This window comes from Amphiprion ocellaris, chromosome 10 (genome assembly GCF_022539595.1).
Source record: "Amphiprion ocellaris isolate individual 3 ecotype Okinawa chromosome 10, ASM2253959v1, whole genome shotgun sequence".
NCBI classification, from domain to species: Eukaryota; Metazoa; Chordata; class Actinopteri; family Pomacentridae; genus Amphiprion; species Amphiprion ocellaris.
Window position 1 is genome coordinate 29,348,634 of NC_072775.1, and position 23,161 is coordinate 29,371,794.

The 23,161-nt window shown below is 39.4% G+C and overlaps 1 protein-coding gene across 1 annotated transcript in view; it reads right to left on the reverse strand.

The window, feature by feature from the left end:
* The window catches only part of lig1 (ligase I, DNA, ATP-dependent), an 80,122-nt gene that overhangs the window by 48,871 nt on the left and 8,090 nt on the right, over positions 1-23,161 (reverse strand). Inside the window, exons 5-16 of the mRNA XM_023279319.3 lie at positions 20,632-20,769; positions 16,672-17,052; positions 16,406-16,514; positions 9,782-9,868; positions 8,227-8,283; positions 7,422-7,480; positions 5,271-5,384; positions 4,957-5,123; positions 4,499-4,575; positions 4,204-4,295; positions 481-580; positions 206-291 (exon numbers count right to left, since the gene is read on the reverse strand). Coding sequence (XP_023135087.2) covers positions 206-291; positions 481-580; positions 4,204-4,295; positions 4,499-4,575; positions 4,957-5,123; positions 5,271-5,384; positions 7,422-7,480; positions 8,227-8,283; positions 9,782-9,868; positions 16,406-16,514; positions 16,672-17,052; positions 20,632-20,769 — 1,467 coding nt within the window. The remainder of the gene's footprint in view (positions 1-205; positions 292-480; positions 581-4,203; positions 4,296-4,498; positions 4,576-4,956; positions 5,124-5,270; positions 5,385-7,421; positions 7,481-8,226; positions 8,284-9,781; positions 9,869-16,405; positions 16,515-16,671; positions 17,053-20,631; positions 20,770-23,161) is intronic.

The following is a 23,161-nucleotide window of genomic DNA, read 5'->3' on the forward strand; positions in this document are numbered from 1 at the left end:
AACTTAGTGCCAAGGCTGCTTATCACAAATAGCCTGACAACAGTATAATTGGGAGCTAATCCTTAGTTTAGCGCCATCTTTCATCTTCCTGTGATAAATGAGTCAACTAAAATAACTGACTCACCTCCACTGAATGGATCAATAAACACAAACCAATCACGGTCTCGGATCTAATAATCCTTCTGCCTCTCAATTGGCTGCTTACCTGGAGTGAGCTTGCAGTGACAGGGCAGCTGGTCTATGCCTTCTTTCAGAAGAACGGGGATAAGGACGTCGAAATTGGGCATCTCGCTGGCCGGGACGAGACAAGAGTGTTAGGGAAGAAAAAAAAAAGAAGAAATCAATATCTTCTAAACAGAAAGTGGGCAGAACGAGTGAGAGAGGATGAGGGACAAGACTTAAGGGGGGGATGAGGCATTGTGGTGGCACCGAGCAGAGGCTGCAAAGTGAAATGAGGGGGTTTGTTTAGGCTTCACTTACCAGTAAGTTTGTTTGAGAATGAGACTCTTCTCTTCGATCCAGGCCCGCCTGCTCTCAGCACTCATCCCCTTCCCTGCGTCGATAACAGCGGGAGGGAAACCTATAAGGAAGGAGGGGGGAAAAAAGGCATTTCAAACAGATCTGTGTAAGTGTTTGAACATTTGTATGACCAAAGACTTGTTAGATGAAAGTTCAGAAGCACTTCAAAGTACAGGAAATACACCAGACTTACAGCAGGGCAATTACTTGTGTATAGCTGCACTTCAGTGTGTGTTTTTTAACAATGAACACTTAACTTGAGCTGGAAATGTAATTTCAGTCCCACTGTGCTCCAAACGGTTCAGATAATATAAAGACAAAAGACTAAACTAATCATTGTTTTTCAGTTTAGCATTAACAATAACATTTAAAATGGCTGAATAATAATTTATCGCGATTAATTATTTACTGCAATGATCCACTTCAGCTCAACAAAGAATGTGCTCTTAGTTGACCCCCCTGATTAAATAATGGTTAAAAAATTAATAAAAATGTTAAGAAAAAAACATTTCCAGACCAGACCACAGATCAATGCAAATTTCCCCACCAAGCCGCTGGTCTAATTGACTCTTATTAAAGCACACCTCCAGTCGTGACTAAGACTACGCATATTAATAAGTCAGGATTGAATTCGATTAATTTGCAGTCTGAGGTGTCAGTGAGAGCAGGTCGGATCAGCACTGAAAGCAGGTGGCGAGAGACATGCTGTCAAAACTTCCTCCTTAAAACTGATGAATTCAGAAACATACTGGTGAGAAAATGTCTCAGACGTCAAATTACATATGACAGGAGAGCAGTTTAAACATCCTCTGCAGGGACACGTATGTGGTCGTATATAGGGTTCCTTTACACCTTAACTATGTGTTGTGACGGTTCTAGTAAGTGCACAGAATAATTAACACTTACTTCACATGTAATCTATAAATAAAACATAAATACTTGCTGTGACACTGTACCTCCCTCAGTGTGACCTCCCTGTTGGGATTTTTATTTAATTTTTTTAATTTATTCAACAGTATAATGGCATTACATCACCAAGAGCTTTATTATTTCAACCATTAAAAGCATGCAAGCTTCATCGTGGGAAACTATATAAAATTCAGGTATATGTTCATCTGAAGATAATGTAAGAATCTGCATTAATCTACATTCATGCTGTGATTTTAGGCTGTGTGAGACCACAGTAATGTCATCATTTCCAACCAAATGCAAAAAATTCACAATCGACTGCTGGTAGAACCGTCTACAAAATATTCAGCATACAGTTTGAAATGACACAAAACACACCACACAATTTTTGAGTCCCATTTTGACTAAATAAAGAAACACACACTTTTCCCTCACCACAACCAAAGGTTTATCGATACAGAGAAGTGCCAGCACTACAGCTAAAGCCTGTTTTTTGTTTTAATGCAAGAGAGGCACAGATGGATGACATGAGCTGATGATGTGCTTCTGCTCATGTGCTTTTTTTTCTCCGTTTGCTACAATTCACCAGGAATTTATTGTGCAATGTGACAGGCCTCTAACTGATATAGTACAATCTGACAGACTGTGAACCAGGACATACAGTCATCTTACACAATCGCTGTTGCTGCAGCGTATACAGTCGACAAATCAAGTTCACTAAACTGTGGTGGCGGGTCTGAACACAAAGTGCTGCTGGAAAATTGTTGAATATTCTTATTAACTTCTGACTAGATTGACAAAACTGAAGATTTGGCTGGGTAGGGATTCTTTAAACTCTTTGAAATCCACCCACATATTTGAAAGGCACATTGTGTTTCCCAAAAAATGTTATTATTAAAAAAAAAAAAAAAAAAAAAAAAAAAAAAAAAAAATAATAATAATAATAATAATAATAATAATAATAAATAATCCGAATTACACTATTTATCAGAGGCAAAAACTGTAAAAACTGAAAGAATTGTCAGCAATTTTCAACTTTCCAGTGGTTCTTGACTAACCACCTGTGACGTAACGTTCTGTCAATAAACTGAATCAAACATGAGCTTAAAATTGTGACATTTTATCAAAATCTCTTTATGCTACATGTCTGATTTAAAATTTCCCCAAAAATACACAGTTCGCTCTAATCAGATTCTGTCACAAACCAAAAAAATTCTGCGCTTCTCAACACAGCTGGGAAAGCCTTATTGATTCAGCTGTAGACAAAAGTCACCTGACAAAAAAATTAACTGCAGGCTGTGTTTACACAATGCGGAAAGGAGTATTCTGGAAATTAACTAAAAATGTAAGTAGTAAAATATCTGTTGTATGTACAATCACCAGAATGGATACAAGCTGTGGACAACTGGAAGAAGTGCGTACGCTGCAGCCAGAGTACTGACGGGAGTTAGCAAGAGAGATCATATTTCTCCTATATTGGTTTCTCTTCATTGGCTCCCTGTTAAATCTAGAATAGAATTCAAAATCCTTCTTCTGACATATAAAGCTCTTAACAACCAGTCTCCGTCATATCTTAAAGACCTGATAGTACCATATTACCCTAGCAGAACTCTTCGCTCTCAGACTGCAGGCTTACTTGTTGTTCCTAGAATCTCTAAAAGTAGAATGGGAGGCAGAGCCTTCAGTTATCAGGCACCTCTCCTGTGGAACCAGCTCCCAGTTTGGGTTCGGGAGGCGGACACCCTCTCTATTTTTAAGACCAGGCTTAAAACCTTCCTTTTCGACAAAGCTTATAATTAGGACTGACTGGGGGACCCTGACGGGGTGAGCTGGTGTTTTCATTTGCACAATTGACTTCCCCTCTTGACGTCCCTTTAGTTTGCCCCTAGTTATGCTGCTATAGGCCTAGGCTGCTGGGGAACCTCTCTGGATGCACTGAGCCCTTCTCTAACTACCTATGTATTTACTATATATACCATTATTGCATTACACTCACTCTGTTTCTTTCTGTGTCCTTTCTCCGAGTGTCCCTGGTCCCAGAGCTGGATGCTGGATGCTTCAGATGTGTGGCTGTGTTTTATGGTCCTTGTGTCCCACCCCCCCACCTCTCTATCTCTACCCCTCTATCTGTATCCCTCTATCTCTATCTCTACCCCTCTATCTCTACCTCTCTACCTCTTCTGTCCCTCTCAACCCGTCCGGCCAGCAGGCAGATGGGTCCCCCCACATTAGAGCCGGGTTCTGCTCGAGGTTTTTTTCCCTGTTAAAAGGGTGTTTTCCTTGCCACTGTCGCCTTTTGGCTTGCTCTGGGGATCAGGCATATGGGTTCTGTAAAGCGTCTCGAGACAATTTGACTGTAATTGGCGCTATATAAATAAAATTGAATTGAATTGAATTGAACATGTTGATACCAGATCTATTTTTTTGTAAATTAAGCAGTTAAAGAAATTCAACCTTTTGTTTTTTTTTTATTTTATTTCTTCATGTTATAACTTATTGCTATTCTGCACAAAAGATATTCTTGAGTTCTCTCTCCTTCTGGCCATGACTGTTCTGTTTCCATAGAGGTGCAGGACTTTATTATTGCAGTAAAAAATTAGCCCGCTGTGAGCAAAATGTGACAGGAGCAAAAAAAGTGTCCACCAACTGCGTGTGTTTCTGAGGGTTAATAGCTAGTGTGAACAGTAGGAATAATTACAGGAAACAAAAACTATCTTTATGCACATACAGGCGACTGACTGCTGTTTTAAGATGGAGCCTGTTCTTTAAAATTACCTTGTCCAGGAGGGGTGAGACAGACAGCTTGGCTCAGTGCAGAGAGGACACTCTGCTCAGCAAGTCCAATCCTCAGCTTCCCAGCCAGAGACCTGTCCATCACAAACACAAGATCAACAGCAGTCAGTGTTGACGCCCATTTGCACCTGCTACCCATGACAAGAGCTACACGCTTAAACATACACACTAGGACTTGTGAAGTTGCTGGAATATCTGTGTGTCTACGGGCATGCAAGCCTTTGGTAGCACAAGCAGTCGAGCCTGTCTGTGTATGTGTGTGAGAGTCTTATTTTACCTGACAATGTAGCGGGCCTCTGAAAAGCGGCATGCCACAAAGAGGCCTTTGATGATGTCGATTTTCTTATTCATGGCCTGAGGCGGGCGGGAGGAAATTGAGATTCACAGAAGAGGAGCGAGGAGAGACAGAATGCAAAAAGACTGAGGTCACCAACGAGTACAAATTCCATGTTCAATAAAAAGAAGAAAAAAAAAGATCCAGCAGCAACAGGGAGGGAAAAGGAACTAATTGCACAAGAGATTCCAGCCAGGTAACAACTTATTCACAAGCTGAAAAATTAACCCTGGTCCCTTTGAAGTGGGGACATAAACTAATAATTTCTTGTTCAATACACAATCACATTAACATTTCCATTCTTTTCCCTCCCTGACCTCAATACTGAGAGGCAAATAGAGTGAAAAAAATATTTTCTCGAGACTACTTTCCTCTAATGAAAATGTTATTCTGTGGCTCACCGAGTTACCACTCATGCTGGCAATTTCCTTCAATTTCCTGAACACGCCCCCTGCTGTCAGACTGGCCGGCTGGAACATCATGCGCTGGTTGCTACGGGAACTCTCGGCCACCAGGCCCAAATCTCCTTTCTCCTGTGCTTCTGCTTTAATTTTGTCCAATTGTCGCCCTGGAAACAAGAGCAAGATGGTAAATAGCAGCCGCCTCGTCGGCTGATGAGCGGAGAAGGGCAGCATTAGCAGTTAGGCTGGGAATGCACAAATAAGTGTTTAGGTGCAACACAGTGGTCACATGCATGTGCTTGTGTGTCTGTTACCAGTTGCTTGAGCAACAGCTTTCATCAGCACCGTCTCCCCAACGCCCAGCTCCATCCCCAGGTAGGCAGGACCCAGTTGGTTCAAACACAGATACACACAGCACAGCAGATCATCTAGGAAAAACAACAAACACACAAAAAGGCGTGTTTTTATTTAGAGTATATAAGCACATTCAAACAGACAAGCCTACAAAGAGAGTACAGACAAAGAAATAAAAACAGACACATTCATAGTACACACTCTGAGACAGTCGCACTAACAGAACAACACTGTCAGACACCACCAAACACACAAAAGCACACTAAAAAAAGCAGGACTCCAGATTGAAACCACTTTTTAAAATGTCACATGGTTGCATTTGTACGAGTGTATGACAATCATTATGCAGTTTTGGAGAAGCTCTTACTACTATGTTAGTCATTGTGGTTGAAAGTAGGACATTTTCTTCTTCACTGGATAGGTTGGTGTCTTCCTGCCCAATGTGTGAAACAATCCATTCAGCTGTTACCTTATTCCAAAGATGAAGTGTCTGCTGCTGATTATTTAAAAAACTAAATGAGGAGAGAGAGTTCGACTGACCCAGTGAAGACAAAAATGTGTCCTACTGTATTCAATCACGATGACTAATGCAGCACTAGGGCTGAAAACTTAAACAAAAATTAACAGTGATTATGACTTTGTCATCCCACAGTTAGGGGAACATGATTAATTGCAGTACTGAGATTTAAAATGTACATTCCAAAGATAGAAAACAGCCAATGTAGATATAATCACTTAGTTTTTGGTAAATCTGACATTAGAACGTCTTATTTGAGTATTCAAGATGGCAGAGTGCATGGACCCAGTGGCTTGGTGCTGAGAAGATAGCTTGTTTTAAATGCCCTTTCCATATTTATTAAGCTTTCTATTGACTGTTAGTGAACTAGACTTATGTTTTGCACACGTTTTACTCAAGGAGTGCCTTAAACATAACTTTGTACTGCTGTGTTGCACCACAGAATAATGAAAATAAAGCTTCTAATTCTGTTTTCCAACTGATTATTGGTCACACACCTGTCTGACTGAACTGCAGCCACCTGGCTCGTGTGTACCTTTGCTTGTACTGTATGTGAGGTGTTTCGGGAACATCAGAAAATTGTAGCGTCCATTGATAAGTGGAGAGTTTAGTCTGTGACCAGTGTATAGAAGTCATATCAGACAGCCTCCAGGAAGAGGCTAGTGATAAAATTAGTATATTTTCAGATTAAAATATTTTTCAAATACTAAGTTTCAGTTTGGGGCTGCACTGTGGCTTGGTGGTTAGCACTTTTGCCTTGCTGCTAGAAGGTCCCCGGTTCGCGTCCCAGACTTCCTGCCTTCACGGGATCTTTCTGCATGGAGTTTGCATGTTCTCCCTGTACATGTGAGGGTTTTCTCCAGGTTCTCCGGCTTCTTCCCACAGTCCAAAAACAAGCTGAGGTTAACTGGTAACTCTAAATTGTCTGTAGTTGTGAACGTGAGTGTGATTGTTTGTCTGTATATGTAGCCCTGTGATAGACTGGTGACCTGGGTGTCCCCTGCCTTCACCCTAAGTCAGCTGGGATAGATTCCAGGCCCCCATGACCCAAATGAGGATTAAGCAGCATGTAGATAATGTTTAAATTTTTAGATACAAGTTGGATTAATAGTTGTTGCGATTCTGGATGAATTGAATGAATGGATGAATGAATGAAAACGACCAAATCGTTTGCTGGTGTGAACGACCGAGAAAATTGGGAGCATCAGTGGAAAAGTTAGACTGGAGTCCTGATAAACATGGGCCTCACACACAAACACACTCTAAAACTTCACGAACTGAAAACACAGGCACACTCACAGTCATGAACATACAAACACACTCACTGACAGTAATCAGAAATAAAGACAATAACACAGCGGCTCGGACACACAGGCATGAACAACAACTACACATCAACACAAACATCATTGTAATCCCCACAGGTACACGCTCATACACCCACCAACAAAAACACACATCAATGAACAGACTTGTCTTCCCACTTTTATGTGCAACCTGGCTTCATCATCATCTCCTTGATAGAATGGCTGGCAGCCAGCTGCCTGTGTAGCTACATCAGCATGCATTATAGGAGAGATAAAACAGCATTTACCTGGAGAGAGCAGCAGCACGGAGCGGAGCAGGTTCGACAGCGTCTCGATGTTTCTCAGCCTAGGAAACGACAACACGATTGCTTTGAGACATGGAAGAGTTAAAGAGTAAAACGAATTTTCAGGACATCCTGTAAATACTGAGAGATGGGAAATGAGATTTGTCTGGGGGTTTTAATCATAAATGAGAGCTGGGGAGGCAGATGAACAGTTCATTTATGACACACTATACATCAGGCCCAGATAATAATAGCTCATTGTCGGTGTATTTGTCATTCAATATACTTAAAAGATAAAAAGAAAGTCTGTAAAGATGTTTGCAATTTGGCAGCAAGAGACAAAATATGGGTTACAAAATATTATTTAAAAATCATGATCTGATTTCCTCAAGCTAAGAATCCCATGACTTTCCCCCACTAAAACTGTATTTCTATTTGCTTTCTAGTCATTTTTAACTCAAGAGCTGCAAAAGAAGTCATCATCATGGTTTACTAAAGAGTTGCAGAGCATAAAAGCCAGGAACAAAATGTTATGCATTACTAGAAGGTGACCTATTTGTAAAATTTCTTCATGTTCCCTGCTTTACCCATAAAGTTAATCCAATTTCCTCACTTTCCCTGGCTGGAACACACTTCTCTAATTTTATTCCAGAAATTCACAGCAGGTAGCCCGAGTGGTAATTTAGTAAAAATGCTTTGGTATGTGTATGTCCTTTGAATAAGTCGAGACCGCTTTCTCCCTAATGCCGTTTACCTCATTCTAGGATATAGAAAAAGAACAACTTTTTCCTCCATATGGAGCTCTTACCTGCCAGAGTCCTCTTCAATCTTCTCAAAGGTGCGAGCCACCGCCAAGTATGGCACTCTGGAGAGTGATGAGCATGTAGTTAGCAGCCGAAGAATCAACGCTGACAGATTTTTACATTCACAGCGTTTAGCTGACTCAGCTGTTCAAAGCAGCGAGCAATTAGTGCAACAGTACAATAAGCTTTGATTTGATCAAAACGACATGAAAGCAACAGCAAGAGACGACAAAGGTCAGAGCTGCCATGTTAGGAAAAGAGTGTCCTTTGACACGAGAATAACAAATCTGTTATGCTCCATATGGTGGGATAATAAAAAGGCAAAAAGTGTGCTTTTCGAGACAGATTTTGTGAGCCATGGGAATTAAATGCTTTTTAAATATTCTGAAGAGCACAGACTTGGAAATAAATCACTATCAACATATCAACTTTTAAAAAAGAATCTCAAATGGTTTCTGTTTGCAAAGGAGAAAGTCTGAGAGCTACAATGTTTATTCAATGTCAAAAATAAATCAATGAAAGCAGTAAACTCCACCTATACGATATTCAAAGCAGCTTAAAGCAATCAATAAACATTACTGTACACTATATAGCAATTGACCCAGTCTAAGCTTGTATAAGCAGGATGGCTTGCACTGTGGCCTTGATGTAAAATTCCATGATTTTTCAATGATTTTCCATTACTTAGTGAGAGCACTCTCCCGGTCTGGAAAGTTTCCTCATCTATAACTCAGAGAGGTGCACAGGAAGAAAAAACACTGGCTGGTGTTAACTTAAGATCGACCCACAAAATAAACTATTACAATGACTGTCATCACTGCTGGGTGAAGAACTTGCATCTCCAATCTCGCCTGTTCCGTGGTTTGATTAGCTTTGTCTTTGACATGCATAAGTGGGAGTTGAAAGCAAATATCAGCAGAGAATAAGACGAGCTGACGTTCAACTATAGCTCATGTCACATCAGAATCCAAAGCTTTACAATTACCCAGCACAGCATAATCCATAATAATCAATCACAGGACGTCTCATATGAGTAAGTCAACAGCACAGAGGCAGAATGTCATTTTTGTATTGACTTGAGGATCAAATTCTCCTCCACAAGAGAAAAAAAAACTTAACTTCATGCCAGTAAAATTCAGAGGAAAAGATAAGAAATGTGTGAATGCCTGAGTTAAACAATGGCTGTATAGCCTTGTTGCTTAGAAGTTCAAATTCTTCAACTTTAAACAAAATTACCTATTTGGATCAAGAAACGTACCGAAGATTGAGACAATTACATACTCCTCAAAGAGCTGTCTGAAAACTAGATACAAACTGAATCATGTGACGTTCTTAAAACTTCTGCTGAGAACAGTCGATCACCATGCATACATTCCCCCTCCTTGTGTTTTTTTCCTTCTTTACTCTTTAAAGTCCAAGAGATGGGATTTGGTGGTTATGTGCAGAGAGGTTTTTATATTAAAGACATTTTAAAAGGCAGCTCTGAGGCCTTGGGCTGAGGTTTTTAAATTAGATGGATGAGATGAGGGAGTACAGTGAGGACGAGTACACGAGACTTACTTCTGGCCCTGCTTCCAACATGCGTGGTCCACAGGATGGTAGTTCGGCCTGGATGGATCGTAGTCTGTCTGTCCTGAGGTTGACTCACTAAAGAAAAACAAAAAAAGACAGTGAGTTAAAAAAAGAAAAAGGAGCAAATTCGTTTCTAACTGAACAATGTGACAGCTGTTACCGTTACTGAAGCCAACCCAAATGTCTTTGTAGACAGAAAGTCATGCACGCCATTACCACAACAATGAGCCACTTTGGAAGATATATGGCAAGTTTTACTGGATACTTCATACTAAAAGAAGTTGAACTGCTGCAAAGTTCACTTAGTTAAGAATACATATTTAAAACAAAAATGTTGCCCAAATTTACTATACCATATAATTATTCATGCTTTCAAAACCCACTGGAGTTTGATTTTTACTGCAGCAACATGCAAGATGTGTTGAGTGATTCTTTTCCATAATAAGCATAATTGTGCAAATTCATCTACAGGGAGAAAAACTACAGCTGTGAACTTTCTTTTGTATGCATGCCCATTGCTCTTCACTGTCGCACACAAGGCAGTGATAAAAAATAAATAGAAGGATGAAAAATGCATTTCCTCCTTTCCAGAGCTAAAAATAGTTTGTGGCTGGAATAGTTAACATGACCTCAAAAATGAGAAAGCAGTAATATGCCGCTGCAGCTGCTACTGGTTTATTTACATGATAGCACTGTGTTATGTAAGGCAGACTGAGATAATGTGGAGGTAATAAAAATGTACACAGAAACCCATTGGCCTAAAGCACTGCAGAGTGCACACTTTAGCTGTGGCTACATATCCTGCTTTTTTTCAACAACATGTCGAGCTTTTGATATAAATCTAGCTCCAGATCCACAGATTTTTTTTTAAACATCTATACGGACAAGCAATTTTCTTTAAAAATTTTTTGTGCTGGGTTATTGGTCTTTTTAAGATTTGCAATGTTTTTACTGATGTTTTATTTCTTCAGTTTGTGTATTTTAATGCTTTGGTGAAGCACTTTGTAACCCGTTTTGAAAGGTGTTATAGAAATAAAGTTTATTATTATTACTTCGCTATATGAACGGCAGACTTATGTGACGATCAGCGTGTTTTTGTCTGTCTGTCTGTTAGTAACATTACTCAAAAACAGACTAATGCATTTGGATGAAATTTTCAGGGAAGGTCAGAAACAACACAAGGACCAAGTGATTAGATTTTGGCAGTGATGCGGCTTATAGTCTGGATCCATACATTTGTTAAAGATTTCCGTATCATTGCAAGATAGCGGCCACGATAGCCGTCACCGTAACTATGACTACAAGTGAACACTATGTCAGCTGCCTGCTGACAATCACATGATTGTGATCCTACTACAAATCCACCGCTGCAGACTTATCCATCAGAAATGATACAAGGAACAAGTGATTAAATTGTTGGGGTGTTTTGGAGTCCCATCAATTCCCGCTGCCCACTACATATTTAAGTCACACGATTCAGTACTCGTACATAACACACACATGCAGAACACACGTCTGTGTACAGTGCAAGGTCATTTTGTTTGTGGGTTAGGGCTGCCACTAATGATGAATCGATGAATCGCCTGAGCACGATACGTCATCAAAAGCAGAAGTGAGCGTGCAATGCAACAGAAATCACCATCCAAGCAGAGCGCGGAACACACACGGACATCCGCGTCGTATCGTGCATATTAGTATATGCATATATTATATAAGCATATACTATATATGCATATACTATATATGCATATATAGTATATGCATATACTATATATGCATATACTATATATGCATATATTATATAAGCACGATACAGCGCGGCTGTCCGTGCGTGTTCCGCGCTCTGCTCAGATGGTGATTTCTGTTGCATTGCGTGCTCACTTCAATGACGTATCGTGCTCAGGCGATTCATAGATTCGTCATTAGTTGCAGCCCTATTGTGGGTACATCTATATTAAATGGCCACATTCTATGTTGCCGTGATTTCTGCCATAAATTTTTTCAAGATTTCAGTTGTCTGAAATGATACGACTGAGCAGCCTTGGCAGAGCACTGCGCTTCTTTTTGTTATTATTATTATTATTATTATTATTATTATTATTATTATTATTATTATTATTATTATTATTATTATTATTATGAGTATTATTATTATTATTATTAGATGGATGAGACAATATAGAAAAGACCAACATTTGTGTCCTAGTAAGATGCCAGAACAGCTTCTGGTTGCCTTTTTAGTGATTCTATAAGTCTCTAGAAATCTGCTGGAGGGATGGAACACCATTCTTCCAATAGATTTTCCCTAATTTGTTTGGTTTGGTTAATGATGCTAGTAGCGAGTTCTGTCATTGGTTCAAAATCTCCCACAGCTGTTCAGTCGGGTTGAGATGAGGGGACTGTAAAGGCCAGAGAACTGGATTCACATCACTTTCATTATTAAACTATTCAGCGATCCCTTGTGCCCTGCGAATGGAGGCATCCTGGAAGAAAGCACTCCCACCAGGACAGAAATATTTCATCATCGCAGAACAATTTTGAACGGATTTGCTTTCCTTACCTCTGAGGAACTAAGTAGAGGGACAAAGTTGACTCAAACGACATCAGAAAAGTTCCACTAACAGCATGCCCTCAATGTAGGAGTTAAACATTCAGGTTTTTCCTTTTATGTGTCTGTATCTGTACATTCAAATACGCAGTGTATACACGAGATGATGTATAATATATAATGTATTTTCTTATTTCAAACAAAACCAAAAGTTCTTCTTTAAGTATAACAAAGGGTCAAAAATAACTTATCACACAGTGCTAAGAAGACTGTCCTGAATTTTGACTTCTATCAAAAACTGATAAGTTGTACTTTAGTTCATGAACCTTTAATCATCTGAAGTCCTGGGCAGGTTTTGACATGTTTGTTATCTTTAAAAAACAATGCAAAAATTACACAGACTTAGAAAGATTAAAACCAGAAAGCATTTTTAAAGTTCCAACAGTCAGTGAAAGAATCATGTCCAGCCTTCAGTAAATCACTTGAACAAATCAGATTCTTTGAAAAATGAAAAATTCTGCACTCCTTGGCACAACCAGGAAGCCATTAGTGACTCAGCTGCAACCCGCAACCCCTTGCCGCATGACAAAAACTCAGACTTTTTGGCTGAACTGCAGGCTGTGTTTACACAAAGCAAATACATAAATATATAACCAAATTTACAAAAAGAAAATGGAAAAATATCCGTAGTAGGTGGCTACTGTTTTTTCCGGGTATTGTTAACCCCTGTGGGCACTTAGAAAAACTGCTGTCCATATTGAATCCTGTTTTTTATTACTTTTGTAAAATAAATAATCACAGAAATTCCATTTGCATTTTGTCATTTTTTGGTGATTTATAGCATTATTACTTTTGCTATGCTGCACGAAAGACATTTTTGAGTTCTCTTTACTTCTAGTCGTGTTTGTGCTGTTTCCATAGAGGAGCAGGACTCTTTATTGCAGTGAAAAATGAGCCAAGAGTGAGTAATATTGTAACAGGAGCAAAGAAAAGCCCACAGACTGCTTGTGGTTCAGAGGGTTAATGGCCAGAGTGAATCCAGAGTGAGCAAAAATGTGACAGGAACAAATTAAAAAAAATAAAAAAAACCCACAAAAGCTGTTTTTGTAGTTGCGAGGGTTCAACAAACTAAGTGAAATCTTTCCTGAATGGTCAGATAATCAATGGTTGACACATACTCTATGGATTAAGACTGTTTTTAAGATGTGTTGTCTGCTGTGCAATGATTAGCTTATAAAAGAGGCTGTAAGGCCTAAATGACTGCTGGACAACAGGATGGGTTTCTGGTAGGAAGGCACGAGTCATCAGTGTCCAGCAAGTGAGAAAATTAAATTTGTTTTTAGGTAATGGAATATTAGCCAGTAATTACGGCAGATAATGCAGAGCATGGTCTGCATTAGGAAACCCCATTTAAACCCGGTCCTGAGTGATGATTTTTCCTCTCGCCTCGTCTCGTCTGGTTTCCTCTACTCTCTCCATCGCAAACTGTTTACACGAAGACGACGCTGACACACACACTGTGAACTGAGAATGGCTTCAGAGGCCACAGCTGAGACTGTGGGTTAGAGTTTATTGTGGCCGATGTTTATCTGCAAAATCTATCCATGAGGTGGACAGTATGAGCAATTTACAAAACATCTGTTCAATGAGCACAACACAATAAACTTATAAAAATGAGTGTGTGTCCTCATGGTAGTCATTTCAAAGCTCCCTCATCACTCACAACACTGCTATGGTTCACATTTCAGCTGGTTATGCTTAAATACTATGGACAAGTTAAAAAAACAAACACTTAGTATACATAAAGGTTGAGTCAGATTAGCTTTGTGTTTGGAAATAAATTAAATTCTTACAGACTCTGAGGCTCAGACAAGCATTGGGAAGCAGAGAAGATGACAATCTCAAAGAAAATCTGAAAAAATGTGAAGTATAGTAGCCATCTTTTAGTGTAGATGAAATTTTCCTGTTATTTGTAGCTTTTTCTTGTTGAAAAAGATTTGTCTGTCTCAGAATATCTACATTTTTCTTTTTTCACTTTTATCGGCATTAGGTATGACAATGCAGATCATTATCACTTAACGTAAACGGCACTTAAATTCCCCTTCACTCGAGTTTCTGGTTTGTCAGAAGTGTCTGCAATCTCATTTGCAACATTCTGAGGCAAAAGAACTATTGAAACTGTAATGAGCTTGTTTTAACATCTTTAGAGTGCAATTCCACCTTTTGTGGCTAAAACTAAAAGTCTCGACTGAGACTTGAGTTTTAGCTTCAAAACAGACAGATGATATTGCTCATTTGCTCTGTCGGCGGCTCAGTACTCGACTTTTCTTCTTCTCCCTTTCCTTTTCAAGTTAAACTACATGAAGCAACAGTTTTTCTCTTTTCATCAATACCATTTTAGTTAAGTTTGAATAAAATTGTAAATGGATAAAACCGATTAGGCTTGCTCCCACATTGTAACTTGTTGGCGAAAGCAGCAAATTAACGTAATCAAGTAATTACATAATTAATGTTGAAAATAAAGGAAACTATTCTCATAACAGCCCTATTTCGTCTCCACGGTGTCAGTTAAGGTCAGTTCATGTTCTGGACTCCCTGTGTGCTAATCAATGCAGCTTCACACAATATCCCTGTTTATTATGCTACATACACAAATTGCTTAAAGAAAAACCGAGCTGAGATGCTGACTGTGGAAAACTCAATAATTTTGTTGAGAACCAAGTTGGCTTCTTCATTAATAATGATTATTATACCTAAATATGTCTAACAGAAATAGGCATGAAGATGTCAAAGTGACACTAAGATGTTCTCCTCTCTTTACTGTGAGATCAATTGACTGAGACTGAACCGTTTCCCTCCTATAGTCACATTTGTTGTTCTTCTCCGATTTGCTAATCTTTCAATGATCTGTTACTTTTACTGCCCTCTTAGACCCACATCCTAAAGCATTATTAGGTATTGTTTTGCTGTTTCAGGATAATCTGTGGCTGCCGCTAGCTGTTAGCGTAGCCATAGCCACTGTGAACATAGCAAATTTCAAGATTTGTGACACTGGCTGTGCTTCTTGTTCAGTTTTTGTTCAGCTAGAGGGATCACTTAGAGCAAATTGTTAAAATTTAACTTACTTTAGAAATATATTACGTTACTCCAGATAGCGTTAGCCACAACCCTGACAGCCAGTCTCTCAGGAATAGCCTTAACGTAGCATAGTTAGCAAAATAAGTTCCAGTTGCCATGAAATTATTTGAGAAAGTGGCCATGATTGTGTAAAATTGTGGTGTTTCTTACAACTTCAGCAACATGTGCTACTTCACCTTCAACACACAGCTTTGCTAACTCAACAGAGCGGCTCTCCTCTGCTAAGGTGCTTGACTGTCCCTGTATGTAAACAGTAGCTTTCAGTCTTGATTGGCTCTTACTTGTGAGGTGTAACCAATCAGATAGAGCTGTGGGTGGGACATTGCTTGAGAGTGACAAGAGAAAAGGAGGCGGCTGCATTTAAATAATTTTAGCGATAATCTGTTAATAAAAATAACATCGACAGTCTGAAATATGCAGATCATCGCCTCAGCGATTGGCCAGGCAGATAATCAGTTGACCCGTACAACATAGCACAGAATTTCTGCATAATGTGGGACTTCTTATTGTTATGTTTGGGAAAGCACTGACAAATCAAAGAACCTCCACAGTCCTGCAACAATTACTCCACTTTCAAGTGTGCAGATAACAGTGAATCCCTGAGCCTCTCTTCATAAACAGGAACTGTTCTGAGCACCATTTGTTTTACTGGCACATACGAGTCCATGTGGTCACAAATTTGGGGCAAATATCTGCAAAGAGGCCTGTGCAAGCAGTTGCAGAAAGCATGAATTAGCCTTCTGTAATGTCTGTATACCACATGCATGTACACGATATTAAAGGAATCAAGGTCAAGGTCAAGTTCTGCTAAACAGCACAGCCTGTGGTTAAGTTCAGTATCGGACAGATGTGCAGAAAAGATTACATACAGGTAAAGCTCCATCCATCCTGAGCTATCTCTGTGTTTCTGTTGTGCCTCATCTTACCCTTTGGTGTCTTTGCTCTCCTCCTCTGAACTCTTCCTCTCTGCACTCGCCTTCTTCTCCCCCTCATTCTTCTCTGCTTTCTCTGTCTTCACTGTTGCTTTTCTGGGAGCTATTGAAAGAAATAAAGAAATAAAAAAGAGAAGGTGAGGGTGGAGCAGGGGTTGTGGCAGGGAAATATTTTGCTGTCTCCCCCAACTGATAAAACCATAGCACATTTACAGACACTTTTTTTATGCAAGCACAGAGCTATGCAAATTCCTCCTCACCAAAGAAACTGCTGATGGGTGCTTTCTTGGCCGCTTCCTTATCTTTCTGCTCTTTTGCTTCTTTCTGCTTTTTCGCCGTTGGACTTTTTGGGCTCCCTTCTCTGTCTCGCTTGTCCTTTTCAGCCACTTCCTTCTTGGCAACAGCGGACCCTTTCTCATCATCCGTCTTCTCCTTTGCTTCATTTTTCTTTTCCGCCCCCTCAGCTTTCTTTTCTTTCTCATCAGAGCTCTTTTTCTCCACCTGCTCCTCCTCCTCCTTGGCCTTGTCTCCTTTCTTATTCTTCTTGTTCTCCACCTCTTCATCTGGGCTGTTAGCCTCAGCCACTGCCTTTTCAACCTTTTCTTCCTTTGCTCCCTCCTCCATGGGTTCATCGGTGTTCCCTACACAGGGTGAGACACAAAGGGAGTGGAGTCACTGAAGAGATAAATGCCACCGGGTTAACTGAGGGCAACCCAGCTTTTTTTTTTTTTTTTTTTGAGGCCCGTGTTTGAACACAATTTAAACATACCAGCTTTCCTCAATAAATGCTGCAGGTTATATTTCTGAGGTTTTCCTTTTCACCTGAGAGTGTTGGGTAAGAGAGAAATGACTATTGACAAACTTGCAGCACCGAGTCCCAGCAGACAGAGCTGGGGTCACGATACTGGCTGGGTGACGAGCCAGACATGAAACTTTAATTTCCTCACCCAAACACTGAAATAAGGTGGAGTGGACTGCTTTATCCAATAGTCGTGTTTGTTATTTCACCAGACGTTTCTTTTAAACAAAAGAAATGGGGCCCATTTCCTCGTTTGTTATGCTGCTTAACGAAAGATCAGGTTGAGATGCTGACTGTGGAAAACTCAATAATTTTGAAGTTGCTGCCGGCTTTCACACACTCATTATTCTCTAGGATTTTGCTTTGAAAGAAAGATCATGTCAAAGCACAGACAAAGAGATTAAGAAAAGCCAAAAAGGCAGCAGTGGATGGTGTAAATTTCCCAGTATGTTTTCCACAGATGGTAAAATTATGGATCCCAGTCAGAGAATCCCACAAGCGCCGTCTGCCAACCCAACAGCCGACTATTCATTTAGGGTCCGGCCTGTTACCTTATCATATGAATGTTTGATTCTAATGCATTTGTGATTCGGTATCCACATATATATTTTATGACCACTGACCTCCACTTCAAAACTCCACCAACACGATAACAGAAATCTGTCGGTCATGTCCTGTCGAGTCGAGAGTGTATTCGGTGTTTGAAAAATATTAGTGAAATAATTGATGACAAAAACCTCTGAACTGCAAAACCTGAAAGTAAGTTTGAAGAAAAATTTAAAAATTATGCCATTTATCACAGACAGAAATTGCAAGAACACAAAAAGTTGTCCAATTTCCAACTTTCCAACTGTCTTCAAACTTATTGCGTGTGAATTTCCGGTACATCTAGATCTAAATTCTGGTATTTTATTGACATTTTATTCTAGTGGTCCCATTTAAAAAGTGGCCAAAAATGAACAGTTTGCACTAACAAGATTCTCTAGAAAAACAATAAAATTCTGTGCTCTTCTGTGCAACCGTCAAGACATTATCAGCTGTACTGTGACCGACAGTGACGTGACAAAAATTCAAAGACTTTTCGGCTGAACTGCAGGCAGAGTTTACCCAGAGCAGATAGAAGACAAATGGAAACAAATTGAAAAGGTAAGTAGTAAATTATCTAGAATGTATAGATGCTTGTTTTTTCCCTCAATTTTTGTAAATAAATAAATTCAACTTTCACGTTTCATTTGTTTGACAGAATTATGGTTGTATAATTGTGTCATACTGCACAGACAGAGGATACAGGTCTTTAAAAAGCAAAAAATGCCCAGAAACTGCTTATAGTTCAGAGGGTAAAGTATTGTATTAATTGCACAGACAAGAAATATTAGATGGACTACTTCAAGAAAGTATTATAATAGCTATTTACCAATGTATGTGGCCTAAACCTCACAAGAAACCTCCTTCTCCCCTAAAGTAATGCACTACATGTTTGCAGTCATTAAACAGGTAATAATTAAGAGTATATACAGTGTATATGGTGGACTTGGAGCATTAGAATGTGCAAGACGACACCTAATTTTTCAAATTGCTTGGGCTAAAGACATGAAACAAAAGAGAAAAGGAGTAAAAGCTCTTACAGTTATATAACTAATGGGTTGGGCTCATCCTTTGAGTGGAATTTTAACAGATAGATTAAATCATAATTGCTCGACTGTCTTTAATCCTTTGGAACTCAGACAGTTTTTGTTCAGTTTTCGCTCTTCTTTTTTTGCAGGTTTATCGCGTCGTCACTGCATGTATTTGTGTCATTATACCATCATTTTCTGCATAAAAAGATAGAGAAATTTGAGATTAGGGGTGCAAATACAGACTATTCTCATTAACTCATTAAACAAATAATGATCTGTTTTTCAGCCAAAATGCATGTCACAGTTTACCACAACCCAAGGTCACGGCGACAAATTGCTTATTTTGTCAGACCAGTTATTTCCAATTCATGATTTATCACAGAGAAAAGCAGCAAACGCTCATATCTGAGAGGCTGGAACCAAAGAATGCTTGGCACTGTTGCTTGGCAATTAACATCTGATGACTTATCAAAGTTTGCGCCAGTTATGTAGTTTTTGATCAACTAATCAATTTGTCAATTACAATTTGTGCCTGCAACAAATCTCTGAGTCTGAATTGTTGGAGGAGACTGAGTGTTGCAGCGATAAAGAAACAAGAACAAGCAAAAATACTGGTTTTGCTTTCCATATTTAAATTTGGAAATATTAAAGCACCCATATTATGCACATTTATAGGCTTCTTACTTAATTTTGGGGGGGTTGAACAGAACAACGTTATATGCTTTAATGTTCAGACTCATTATTTTTCCCACCATGATCATCAGCTACAACTTTTCTTTTCACCTTCATTTCACCTTTCATTTTAGCTGTTGTTTCTTTAAAAACAAAGTTTGCGGTGATTATTCAGCTGGCCAGACAAAGCAAGGCAACTTTGGTTACATATTATAACCCCAGATTTAAGAATCAAGGGATGTACCCTGTGCTGAAGCAGCTCCAGTGAGGAAATAATCGCGAGGAACCTGCTCATTCACATACAAATGTGTTAGAAAATGATGTAAATAAGTAACAGAAGAAAAGTCCTGAAATAAAACGAGGCATTTCAGACCTGGTGTATGCGGTGAACTTTATGTTTAATTGTGATGTTAGAGCGAAGACTGCAAATTTAAGAGGACTTCAAGAGAAAACTGAGCTTTTTGTAATCTCTGAGTTTAAGGAATTTGCATTTTTTTCCCTCCAAGTTAAACCAATCAGCATCGGGAGAGGTTCTACAGCACAAGTTATTGGAAATGGTCCTTGCACAAAGGTTCAGCCTACACTAAAACAGCCATATTTTTGCACATTTGAAGACCACACACATGCTCAAGTTCATGTAGTTGAAGGAGATTAAGACAGCGATGGTATAGCTGCAAAAAGATGGCTGCGAATTTTAATTCTGGTGGTGTTTTGTATTTGTTTTTACCAGATTTCTGCCTAATGCAGCTTTAATTTAAGATATCTGAACATGTAGAGAAATTGTTGATTTTGGAGCAGTGTATTCTATGAAAGAGAATAACTCAACTTTGCGTGGGCTTCAGGCTTTCTAAGTTGGCAAAGCTTTTGCATGCAGAAAGAAGCTGCAACAGAAAAATCCCAAAAAGCATAAAATGGGCTCTTTAAAATATAGGACATGTTTGTGAAGATATCTCCAAAAAATTTGAGTCTAATGATGATTAGTAATAATAATATATAATGGTTGTTAATAAGAAAATGTGTTGCTGTGTTTGTATCCAAGGTGTTTGTGCAACTTTCCATGCTCACCAGGACTTTCCAGACTTGTATCGGTGCCAAGCGCTGCTATCAGACTGCTAGCAGAGACAATAGTGTACCTGCACTGCTGGCAACGGCCTCCACACGGGGTCGTTTGTTTTGCTGACCCTGCTCCTCCTTGGCCTCGGGCTCCTCCTTTGGACTCTCGCCGTCGCTCCGGCTCTCGTCTAGCTTCCTCTTCGGGAACATCTTCCTCGCTGCACACATCAGGACACGGACATTAAATTAAAAGAAGGAGAAGAAAGAAGCGAGAGGCATCCCAACTGAAATCGTGCTATGATCAAACAGAGAGAGAATACGGAGATGAAAACTGCGCGAGTCTGCTCTCTTACTGCAGATGTAGGGCACAGAAGAAAGAAAGAGAGAATCATAGATACGTACTTTGCTAATGAAAACACTAATTCCATCCTGAAAGATATTATGCAGCACAGCAGCTTACAGTTCCAGTGTAATTTCCTCTATAATTTTATGCAGCAGTGGTGCTTGAGGGCAATCTTAGTTTTGGATCCACATCTGCCTCAGCTTTCGGTCCTTGTTAGGGATCTAGCACAGGTAGCACTGCTGATGTTTTTTGTCTGGATATTATAATGAACGCATTAACCCGGGACATTAAGAATGCAATTTCTGGTCAAATTAGAGTCGCTTTAATGTGATGTTTTCTCCAGCAGAGATGGTGGCGGGGCTCTTATTGTGGCAACGCACCACTGCTGAAAGCAAACACTGCAGTCATCAAACACAAAGAGAATGGGATGATGAAAAGAGAATGAGCCGCCTCCCTGCTGCAGAAGTGGGATGAAGGAAAATGAGAAAGGAGGTGCTTCCCCAAATGAAAAGTAGCTTAAATTCTCTTCAAAATCCTACATTTCTGGTGTGATCCACATGAAATCACTCGGCCATTCTACTTCATGTTAAATGCAGATATTTGCACACACACACACACACACATCTCATTAAGAATTTACAAATAATGAACACTTATGGCTGAAAAGCAAGAGCTCTATTTCAGTGTTATCTTGCGCATGTGAAATGTTCTGGCTGCCGTGAACCAACTGCAGCTATAAAATAAGAATTGCAACCTATTTTTTTTTTTTTGTTTTTTTTTTAAGAAAGTTACAAAAAAGGGGGGGGGGGGGGGGGGGGGGGGGACCGGGGACCCAAATAAGCATTGACAATCAGCTACAATCATAGGATGAGAGGCACTGCTGGTTCCATTAACGCCCAGTCAGCAGAAACGATACATCGCAAGACAATGTGGCAGTAATAATATTATTATCACAATGCAAATACATGCAGAAAAATAATGACAGAAGCTCAAGGAGGGTGTAGTGGTGGTTCAGCAGATTAGATTAATGGCAAATAGTGAAACACAATCTAGCCTGGTGGTTGTTAATCTAATACAGTACAGAGATTTAAGAGATGAAGGAAAAAAAAAGGAAAAGTGTACTTTGCAGTTTCTTGCAAACAAATTCCTTATGCATTCAGCTTGTGATAAATGTCTTGTTTTCCCCCTCATTGTGAAATAATGAGTATTTGCAGCCATTAGGCTCCAGCAAACAAGTAATCAAGTAAAAATAGCTGAAGGCAGGGAAACTATCAATCCTCTGCTGGTGTCAAAGTTCAAAATGTTGCATGTTTGGAGGAAAACTTGAAAACTACAGTCAGAAGAGTGTACGACAAAGAGACTTTGACATATCCAGGCTTTCTTTACAGAAGCAGGATCAACAAAACATACACCCAATTAAAGGTAACTGATATCCCAACGTTGGTGATCAGTTATTACTTTTTCTTTTTACCTTAACCACATACTACAGCTGCCCACACAAAGTGCGTACTGTTTACTTATTACTTCATCACAATATTGCACCTTAAATTCTGATTCATCGCAATCTGTAGTGTGAAATGAGATGTTATCTGTCTGTGCGATATCGGCGGCTTAACACCGTGATGATGTAACTACCCAGAGGATTGTGGGTCAGGATGTACAGAAAAGCATGCAGGCTCAAATACTTTATAATCCGACTGGACGTAGTAGGACATCTGGACATGTTTGGCAAATTACATTTGATGTACTAGGCATTACGACACACTAAATGTTTCTCTTGCACAATATATTGCATGAACACCTTTGCACTTGGCAGACTGTGCCAAAATTTAAAATAAATAAAAAAGCTCCTATTACCTCTCACGCTGTTTGGAGGCACCAAGGTCCTATTATCACACTTGAACTAGTTTTATGACTCTCATCCAGATTGTGTTCTCCTGACAAGATTCTTGCTTGTGTTGGATCTACTTTCAGATGTACATCACTTTGGATAAAAGTGTCTGGTAAATAAACTACATGGTAGTTTGAAAGTATTGATATTGGAACACAGTCAAGGTTTTCTTCTTCAGACTTCAGAACAGGTTGTTATAATAGAAAGCTATGACAAATATAAGAATTTATTGGGGTACAACTCACTGTTACTGCAAATTATATGAGAGATGAATGCTGGTAAAAAAATTGTTTATTGTGTAGGTTAATATTCATTCTAACACTTAGTGCACTCTCAGCGCAGCTGCTTATTTCCATATAATGTGACAGCTGCACAT